The sequence below is a fragment of the Pteropus alecto genome, unplaced genomic scaffold (assembly GCF_000325575.1).
Source record: "Pteropus alecto unplaced genomic scaffold, ASM32557v1 scaffold98, whole genome shotgun sequence".
Lineage (NCBI taxonomy): Eukaryota > Metazoa > Chordata > Mammalia > Chiroptera > Pteropodidae > Pteropus > Pteropus alecto.
Window position 1 is genome coordinate 1,237,002 of NW_006443570.1, and position 9,619 is coordinate 1,246,620.

Consider the following 9,619-nt stretch of genomic DNA (forward strand, 5'->3'; position numbering starts at 1 on the left):
AATTGTTAGGTGGACTTCTTAGTTTTATAAACTGGTATTTTCTCGTTAAAGTAGAGGCCGGTTGTGTCCGAGCACAGGTGACAGAGCCATAGGTCTTATAGATTTTTGTCTCTCTCCTCTACACAAATCATTAACTGTAAGATTTGATCCTTCAGTGTGGCCACATCCACAAGGAGATCAGCCCAGTCCTGAGAGAGGACATTTGAGAGCTGCATTACTGCTAGTGATGGTTGAGTATATATGAATCTCTGATCTCCCAGCAACAGACAACCTGATATCAAAGAGCCAAGAGGGATTTAACAAAGAGAGTCCCGTGAGCTCAAGGACCTGTGGATGAGGACAACGATGACCTGACAACACCTCGGTGTTCTGACAACTGAGAACTAGGCAGGAGGACCCATGTGGGTCTCGATGGGTACAGCATGAATGGATACAAACGCTAAGGACACATTCCTGCCCACCTCCTCTCCTCCAACATCCCAGAGAAAAGGCCTCTGGAACTTGGGGTAACCCCTTGGACAGGGGTTCTCAAGATGACTGAGATTAAGGTTCTGCCCTTTGGTGTAATGGGGGATGAAGATTAAAAGTGCAATGTAGTCCAATTATAAGAAAATAAGTTATGTTTGTGTGTATATGTATATGTATATATATATATATATTCTCACTTCTTTATTCATCCATTTATCAATAGACAATTAGGTTCCTTCCATATCTTGGCTATTATAAATAATGTTGCAATGAACATAAGGATGGATATATTTTTTCGAATTACACTTTTGGGTTTTTGGATAAATATCCAGAAATGAAATTACTGGGTTCTTCCTTGTCTCTTGTCATAGCCTTTGTTTTAAAGTCTATTTTGTCTGGCATAAGTAGTGACACTCCAGCTTTTTTTGTTGTTTCCGTTTTCATAAAATAGCTTTTCCCATCCCTTTGCTTTCAGTCTATGCGTGTCTTTCAGTCTAAAGTGAGGCTCTCATTTGTAAGGTTCTCATTTTCTCATCAGTGTCTTTTGACTGAAGCATTGAATCCACTTCCATTTAAAGTAATTGTGGATAGGTATGTAGTAATTGCCATTAGTTTCTTCCCAGTCTAGTATGACTCCCAAGCTATTGCAATGAATATCTTTGTTATCCTTGTACATGTGTCCGTATAAGTGTATCTATAGGCTAAATTCCTAAAAGTGGAATTACTGGGTCATAGTGTATGAGCAGTTGTGCTTTTAATAGATATCGCTGAACTGCCTTGCAAAGAAGTTGCATGATTTCCTCTCTCTTCCAGTGTATAATAGTGCCAACATTGTGACATTAACTTTTTGATATTTGCTAACTTAAATAGGTACAAGATGGTAATTTAATAAGCATTTTGAATTATGAATGATGCAAACATCTAAACCCATGATTAAAAGCCATCTGAAAAAAATAGCTATTGAGTTCTCTCTTCTCATCTATTTCCAACTGCCCACCAGAGTACTTGGTCCAAAGTAGGTGTTCGAAAACGGAATGAATCAATGAATAAGTGCTCACTTTCTTCCTCTCCAAACCATAACTTAACCGATTACTAGAAATAGTCATTATATAGGATGGAAAAGAACAAAAGCATTATAACAAGAAAAGGAAGTATAGTCTAGATTGATTAGATCCTATTTCATCTTCTCCCCATACCTAGAAGATAAGAGGGTTTTGCGTTATAACCAGAAACAAAACCAAGTCATTGCAACAATAAACTTTTAGTGCACAGGTCGTTGACAGACTCCCGGACCCTTGGCTTAATTCATCAGTGGGAAGAATTATTATCGTAGCTTCTTGTTATCAAGAGTTGTAATTGAATGAATGAGAAAAGCAGAAAAACAATGCAAAATGGTTAATCTAATGGGTAAAGTAGCAAACCGTAGCTCCAGAACTCTTATTTTTAAACTCTTATTTTTAACTCTTAATCTTTTTCCTGGCTAGATGACCTCCTTATGGCAGAATAAATACTGTATTTGAAGTCTGGTCATTTAGGTTGAGTCCATGATTTACTATTAATCAAGATATATAATCTTGGACAACCCACTTATTCTTTCTGAGTCTCAGTTTCCATTTGCTCAATGAGCATAACAATACTGGTCCTGACCATCAGCTGTGTAGCTACAGAGTCCTACACAGTGATTGTTGATCAAGTGAGCAAATGAGGATTGAAGGTGGTAAAGAAGGGGGGGACCCAGGGCAGCTGAGAGGGGCTCTCCTTGGCATCTGTTGACCCTGCATGTCCCGTGATGGCAGGCATGAGAGTGAGCACGCCCTGCGCCTGCTGGTGGAGGCGGACATGTGCGGGATGCACAAGCTCCTGGATGACATGAGCCTGGCCAAGGCCGACCTGGAGGCCCAGCAGGAGTCCCTGAAGGAGGAGCAGCTCTGCCTCAAGAGCGACCATGAGCAGGTGTGGTCCCGTGGCTGCAGACTCACAGGGGAGGGCGCTGGGCAGAGAGTAAGCCCTTCCCACCCTGTGTGGCTCTTGGATCAGAACCTGGGCCTGGTTGGCCTCAGGATAATCGGTTGATCTGGGTCTGAGAGTCGGGGTGACTCTGTGGGATGTGGCCGAGTGAGAGTCTCTTCTCTAAAGATTGGCCCTGTGAGTTCGGGAAGGTCTCAGAGGGGCTCTTCCCGCTGGACCCTGGCCAGACCTTTCACATCAGCATGTGTGTGGGTTTGCCCCTCAGTGTGCTCGTCGGGAGAGGGGTTCAGGTGCTGTCTGCTCTGTGCAAAGCCCTTTCCTCACTTAGGGTTTGGGTCCTTCTGTCCCCGCAGGAAGTGAACACCCTGAGGCGCCAGCTGGGGGACAGGCTCCGGATCGAGCTGGACACTGAGCCCACCGTGGACCTGAACAGTGTGCTGGAGACGATGCGGTGCCAGTACGAGGCCATGGTGGAGACCAACCGCCGCGATGTGGAGCAGTGGTTCGAAGCTCAGGTGAGGCGGTGCTGCAGAGCGGGGGGATCCCAGCTTCCATCTGGCCGGGAAGTGATCGTGTCTCTGTGCACTTGTGCTTCAGTCTGAGGGCATCAGCCTGCAGGCCACGTCCTGCTCCGAGGAGCTGCAGTGCTGCCAGTCGGAGATCCTGGAGCTGAGGTGCACGGTGAACGCCCTGGAGGTGGAGCGCCAAGCCCAGCACAACCTGGTACGGGTCCTGCTTCCCCCTCACCGCACTGCCGGTGCCTCAGTCCATGGCCTCTTAGAAGTCTCCGTAATCAGTTCCTTTAACATCAAATTAGACCTTAGGATCTCAGTCTCTTTCTGGTGGAGATGGCTTGCTGGTAAGGTTAGTTTGATCCAGAAAAATGGTGTCTATTAAAAGTCAATACCACTTCCTTTTATAATAAGGTGTGGAGTTTCAGGTACTCATTTTACAAGATTTTACTGGGTGTCTACTTCATGTCAGGTGTTGGCGACACAGAGCTGAACATGACACAGTTCAAGTTAGATTTTTATTTTTTGTGAAAAGTCATTGTCATATTGACAGTGAATTCTCCAGAGTTCTGAGAACGTCCTATGAATTCTTGGAATTGGTCCTCTGTCTGGTGAGTTTGGCCCTGATTTTCACTGCTGAATATGGATCACCTGGGACTCTTACCCCATTATTTCCCATCGCAGAAGGACTGCCTGCAGAACTCCCTGTGTGAGGCTGAGGCCCGCTATGGCACCGAGCTGGCCCAGATGCAGAGCCTGATCAGCACCGTGGAGGAGCAGCTGTCTGAGATCCGGGCTGACCTGGAGCGGCAGAACCAGGAGTACCAGGTGCTGCTGGACGTCCGGGTCCGGCTGGAGGGCGAGATCGACACGTACCGGAAGCTCCTGGAGAGTGAGGACTGCAAGTATGTGGGACCTGGACAATTCCTGGCCAAGACACATACCTAACTGTCAGGCGATTTCTCGGAGATAACTGACATGCTCGTGGAAGGAGATCTCATTGCGAAGAATGAGACTCGCTTGGTGACTCATTCACCATTGCTGGTGTGTACAGATTGTACTGTTGATAGAATGGTACACACATGGTACCCAGGTTCCTAAGCCAAGTCCCCTGTCCCCCGCCCCCGCCACCACCAAGGGGACACCTGAATGTGGAAAAACACAACTGAGCATGGAAGTGGGACTGCTCAAGTAGGTTCCGTTGGACTGTGTGATTTGCTTGTGGCAGATTTGTCCTATATAATTCTGGACCGACCCTTTCTGTCCATCACTGAGACAGCCTTTTATTTTCCATGTCTAACTCTTCCTTTTCTCTCTCTCTCTGCAGACTTCCCTGCAATCCATGCTCTACGCCTGCCTCCTGAACCCTTTGTCCAAGCTGTGCCCCCCAGTCCTGTGGGTCTTTCTCAGCCAGTGGAACCCCATGCTGAGAGCCGATTCTGAAGGTCTGAGTCCCAAAGCAGGATGTCAAGGCTGGTTGCACTGAGGCTGGGATTATTCTCACTTGCTTAGTCTTCCTCCCAGAAACACCAAACCCATTGGAAGCATTTTCACTGACTCAAAAAGGTAGCAGATACTTTTAAGCAGTAGCTTCCTGTTTGTGCCTTAAGCTGATTTTTCTTTTTTTTTTTGGCAATGTTGTATTGTCTTGCACCTAAATTATTGTTCCCCCTCCCCCTCCCCAGTCTCTCTTCTGGAATTTTAGTTCTACTCCAGTGCTTCAGAATCTTCTAAAATGTAATTGGGCTCCTGTATGAAATAGTCAATAAACTTCTTTCCTATATTAAGTGTTCTCCTTCCTGTGTTTGGCAGCATATGTGGTATGATAAAGAGTCCTGGCCCTCGAGCCCTTGGGTGGTCACTGGCCCTGACATGTTGCTGCCAGGACTTCTTGGAGCCTCGGGTTGAAGGCTCTTTGCTGACATCATATGTGTCCTTACGTTGCCCATCGATGCCCATAGACTGGTGAAAGGAAGCAGTGTTGGATGCCAAGTTTGGATTCCTTCAGAACAGCTCAGAACTAACATGTCTCTACCATGCTTTTGGCATCTTCACTTTCTTGGCATTTTGTTCAAGAGCAAAATCATACAACTTAGAGTTCCATCCTGGTCAAAGGGAGATCATGTTGAGAACTGCCTCGGCCAAGTGCCAATTTCTTTTTCTCTCATTCACACTGGCCCCTTCATAGAGGTGTGGGATTCCTGACTGATCTTAAACATGGAGGCCCAGGTTGGGCCCTGGGGACAGTTGACTTGGTCCTGGCTCACTTCTGGGATATAGTTTTCTCTAGAGAGATATTGGCACTGATGTGTGTGATTGTCTTCCAAGTGCCAGTGCTGGGGATTGCAGTTGTCACGAGTGATCCAAAGGCTTTGCCTGACTCTTGGACGTGGCGCTGTTTCAGGCCAACGTGGTTCACAGCCGGACACGATAGAACTGCATCTGGGGAGCAGCACCCGAGATGCTGTGCTCCTTCCATTGCTGTGCTAGTCAATTTCGCTTTCTGGCAAGTGCTGTATGTCCAGGAGAATGAAGCTCTCAGATCTCCGCTCGCCCATGTACCCCTGTCCAAAGACTAATGCAAAGCTGGTCCTTCTTTGTGGCAAGACCATGTGCTCTCGTGTCAGACAGACCTGGGCTCAAATCCCACCTCAGCTGAGTGAAGTTGTCCAGGTCACTACACTCTTTGGAGACCTATTTTTTAGTTGTAAAATTAGAATAACTGTACTTCCCTCTCTGTTGTTAAGGGTAATCCATATAATAACTCATATAGAAGATGCTCAGTGAATACTGGTTTATGGGGCTCCCTGGGAACCAGCAGGGAGAGTCTTTTTGAGGAACACTTGGATCAGGGGGATAAAGAAAGGGAAAGTGAAGAGAATTATTTTCCTAATAATTAGTCTCTGATGATCTGGAGACCTGGGACAAGAATAAAACAGAATAATAATTTTAAAAACCTTTGAAATCAAACTAAAGATTCTCCAATAACACGATTGTAAAATCTCATGTAAGAGAAAATGGTGACTTTTCCTCTGTTTCGAAGCTTTGTGAGATGGACTTTTGAAATCACAAAGATCTCTCAGGGTGTCCTTCCTCATCCTGTGATCTCCTTACTGGGTGTGTGAGAGCATTGCAAGCACAGTTGTGCCAGGATGCACCATTTGTCATGGTTTGCAAACTTTCCCCCTGGTGCAACACACAGTGGGTGCTGTGTGTGGACAGCACCTGTTCCCTTAGGTATCTTCAGAATCTCCCCCCGCAATAGATAAGGTAGCCGTAGATTAGATGCAAGCCGTGTGGGCTGCTTCAACTCCACTGCTTTCTCTCTTATTCAGAGATGCGTCTATATGTTCCAATGCCTTGGCATCGAATGACGCTGTTTTGGACCCTGTGTCCCACCTCCCCCTGAAGATAGATAGCCGCTCAAAAACTTTTACTTCTAAAGAAAGAAGAGGCGGCTCTGTGAGTGAAGGAGGGCTGCAGGATCACCTTTCTCTTCACTCTTCATTGTCAGCACTTCCCTTCATGCAACCAGCTGTGTTGTTCTCAGGGGCCAGGAAGTTTTCACAGGGAAGTGAAAGGAGGCAGTCTAGGGTGTCGAGGATGGGATCCTCCTCACTTACAAAGCTGAATGTGTCTCAGACACCTGCCTCATGCCTTCCACCTGCTGCCAGTTCGTTTGAGACAAAAGAAAATCAACAGAATCCACTGCTTTACAGAGGAGCAGGCAGCATCAATGCCATTGTGATAAACAGACCATGCAGAGCCCACACCAGGGGCACAGACTGAGCTTTAGAGAGGGCTGTCAGCCAGGGATGCAAAACTTCTGCTGTGATGCCTAGAAGTATGAAGTGGCGGGTGTTCTGAGATGGGAGGAACCTTGACTTTCATCAATGGGATAAATCGTGCCAGGGAATAGGGTCAAAAGGTGGAGGCTATTTAGCAAATCAAAGGAAATAATTTTAATGGTCCAATTCTCTGGATTATAGTGATGCTACGTGATGAGATGGAAGAGAGAAACAAAGAGGTGTTTGAAGATGGAACATATGCAGATGTGTCCAAAGGCTTCTGAAGGGCAGCCTGGCTGGGAGAGGTCATCTAAGGATTGCCCCAGTAAATAATTATTCATGATGACCTCAGGGTAACTGGGAGAGCCACAGCTGACCCAGAGTGGGTTTCCCTGTTGGGAAGAATTCCAAATCTTTTAATTTTATTTCTTCTCGACAGAATTCCAAGAGTCCAAGTTTCACCAATACTCACACCCACAGCTTTCCACTTGGTTTCCACGAGAATGCTTGTTCCTGAATTTCTCTTAGAGAAGAGATTTTTTTATACTCTTTTAGGGCCTTATCCCATTGGATCTTCCACACTCAGTCCTTAGGTCCGTCTACTTTCCCTTGACCACTTTGGAAGGGCAACTCCTGGCCCCATAGCAGTTGGTTACCTTGGTCCTGCAGTTCTGATGGAACTCTCTGGGATCTGTATTACAAAGTCTCATTTTTGAGTATAATGCCACCTTCCTGTCCAATAACTAAGGCTTCTGCACTCTCCAGACCAATGTCATGGGCCATGGTACAGGTTGTTCTCATAGGGGGTCGTGACGAGGTAGAAAGAGAATGGGCTCTGTAGACATGAGACGGAATGAGCCTTTGCCAGTTTATTCACTCTGTGAATCAGAAAGTGGATTTTACTCTAGTTTCTTCATCTGCACATTGAGGCTTAGAACAGCTACCTCACAGGTGATATAAACTCAATAGGAAACAATACAGTAGAATAGCTAGCACCTCTGTGTCTTCTACAAATGTTAGTTCTTGAACTTTTGTCTAAGTATCCCTTGAGCTCTGTGCCCAATTTCCCTTTTCTGGATCAAATAAGGTGTTTTGTTTTGTTTCGTTAGTAGCTTCTTGCTGGATTCATCCTTTGTCAGGACCACGAATCCTCTGTCTTTCACTAATTCTCATTGATCTATGGTTCTCATTCAAGTTTGTTTAAGACAACCTAGGATTTCTGCAACACTGATTTCTGCTGAAGAACAGAGACCATTGCATGTCCAGGAACCAGCACACTGCCTGAGTTATGGGCAATGTTCAGGGAACATGCTGAACAAGTGAATGAATGAAAGCCAATTCTTACTAGTCAACCAAAACTTAATTAGCACCAAGGGTTCTGAGTGTACTGATGCTTTATTGCTCCTCGAGGGGAGAATGCAATGTAAAAGAAGAAAGAAGAAGAAATAGGGATCTCTCAACATTAAAATATTAGTTAGTGGACTTGCTAGTTTTATAAACTGGTATTTTTCTCGTTAAAGTAGAGGCCGGTTGTGTCCGAGCACAGGTGACAGAGCCATAGGTCTTATAGATTTTTGTCTCTCTCCTCTACACAAATCATTAACTGTAAGATTTGATCCTTCAGTGTGGCCACATCCACAAGGAGATCAGCCCAGTCCTGAGAGAGGACATTTGAGAGCTGCATTACTGCTAGTGATGGTTGAGTATATATGAATCTCTGATCTCCCAGCAACAGACAACCTGATATCAAAGAGCCAAGAGGCACCTCAGATTCATCCACATTCCTTTAATGAGGTGAGAAACCCTTAATGGTAAACTCAACAGCTGAGTAACAGGATGACGGTACAACAACAGGTCGAGAATCAAGGCAGCGAGGGCAAAGCGCTGAGCCAACACCCACCTGGGATGGGGTATAAAAGGCCTAGGAGGGAAGGGGGTTGGCAGACTCAGCGTCTTGGCCTTCCCAGCACTCTGAACCTCTTGTGCAGCCTCAGCCCACAGCATGACTTCCTTCTACGTCAGCTCCTCCCCATCGCTGGGCAGCTTCACGACTCCTGAGGAAAGAAACTTCTGTATCTCCTCCATCGATATTGGGAGCCAGCCTGGGGCAGAGGTCAAGCCTGCCTCCCCGGGCCTCTTGGCCACCGTGGCACACGCCAACCGAGTCCGTGTGGGGACGACCCCTCTGGGCCGACCCAGCCTCTGTCTGCCCCCCAGCTGCAACACCGCGTGCCCCTTGCCAGGGACCTGCCACGTTCCCGGCAACATCGGAATCTGTGGGACCTACGGTGAAGGCAGCCTGAACGGCCACGAGAAGGTGACCATGCAGTTCCTGAACGACCGCCTGGCCAACTACCTGGAGAAGGTGCGCCAGCTGGAGCGAGACAACGCGGAGCTGGAGACCAAGATCCGAGAGTGGAGCAAATGCCACGAGTCCACCGTGTGCCCCGACTACCAGAGCTACTTCCGGAGCATCGAGGAGCTCCAGCAGAAGGTGAGGTGTGTGGTCCTCTAGCTCAGGGGTTGGCAGACTACAGCCCACGGGCCAAATTCGGCCTGCTGCCTGATCTTGTAAATAAAGTTTTACTGGTACACGGCCATGCTCATTTATTGATGTATTGTCTATGGCTGCCTTTGTGCTATAATGGCAGAGTTGAGGAGTTGTGGCAGAGACGTGTGGTCTGCAAAGCCTAAAATATTTACTATTTGGCCCTTTACAGAACAAGGTTCCTGGACCTTGCACTAAAAGTTCAGGGTCTGGATTGGCACTGGAAATAGCCACAGCCGAAATGTTCTTTTGATTGTGAGAAGAGAATCTCAGGAGTGAATGGGGATGTGTAAAGGAATTTGACTGTCCAGGCTTCTGAGTTTATGCTTTCTCCG

General features: G+C 46.8%; 2 protein-coding genes across 2 annotated transcripts in view; both read left to right on the forward strand.

The window, feature by feature from the left end:
- Nucleotides 1–2,247: 2,247 nt before the first annotated feature.
- Nucleotides 2,248–4,378, forward strand: LOC102878530 (keratin, type I cuticular Ha7). Its single transcript, XM_015599093.1, is given in 5 exon segments — nucleotides 2,248–2,421; nucleotides 2,790–2,951; nucleotides 3,034–3,159; nucleotides 3,633–3,853; nucleotides 4,276–4,378. Coding segments are annotated over 5 exon segments (786 nt in total).
- A 4,360-nt stretch (nucleotides 4,379–8,738) lies between these two features.
- LOC107196588 (keratin, type I cuticular Ha7-like) overlaps nucleotides 8,739–9,619 on the forward strand; it is a 17,195-nt gene continuing 16,314 nt past the window's right edge. Inside the window, exon 1 of the mRNA XM_015599132.2 lies at nucleotides 8,739–9,230. Within this exon, the coding sequence (XP_015454618.1) occupies nucleotides 8,739–9,230 (492 nt within the window). The remainder of the gene's footprint in view (nucleotides 9,231–9,619) is intronic.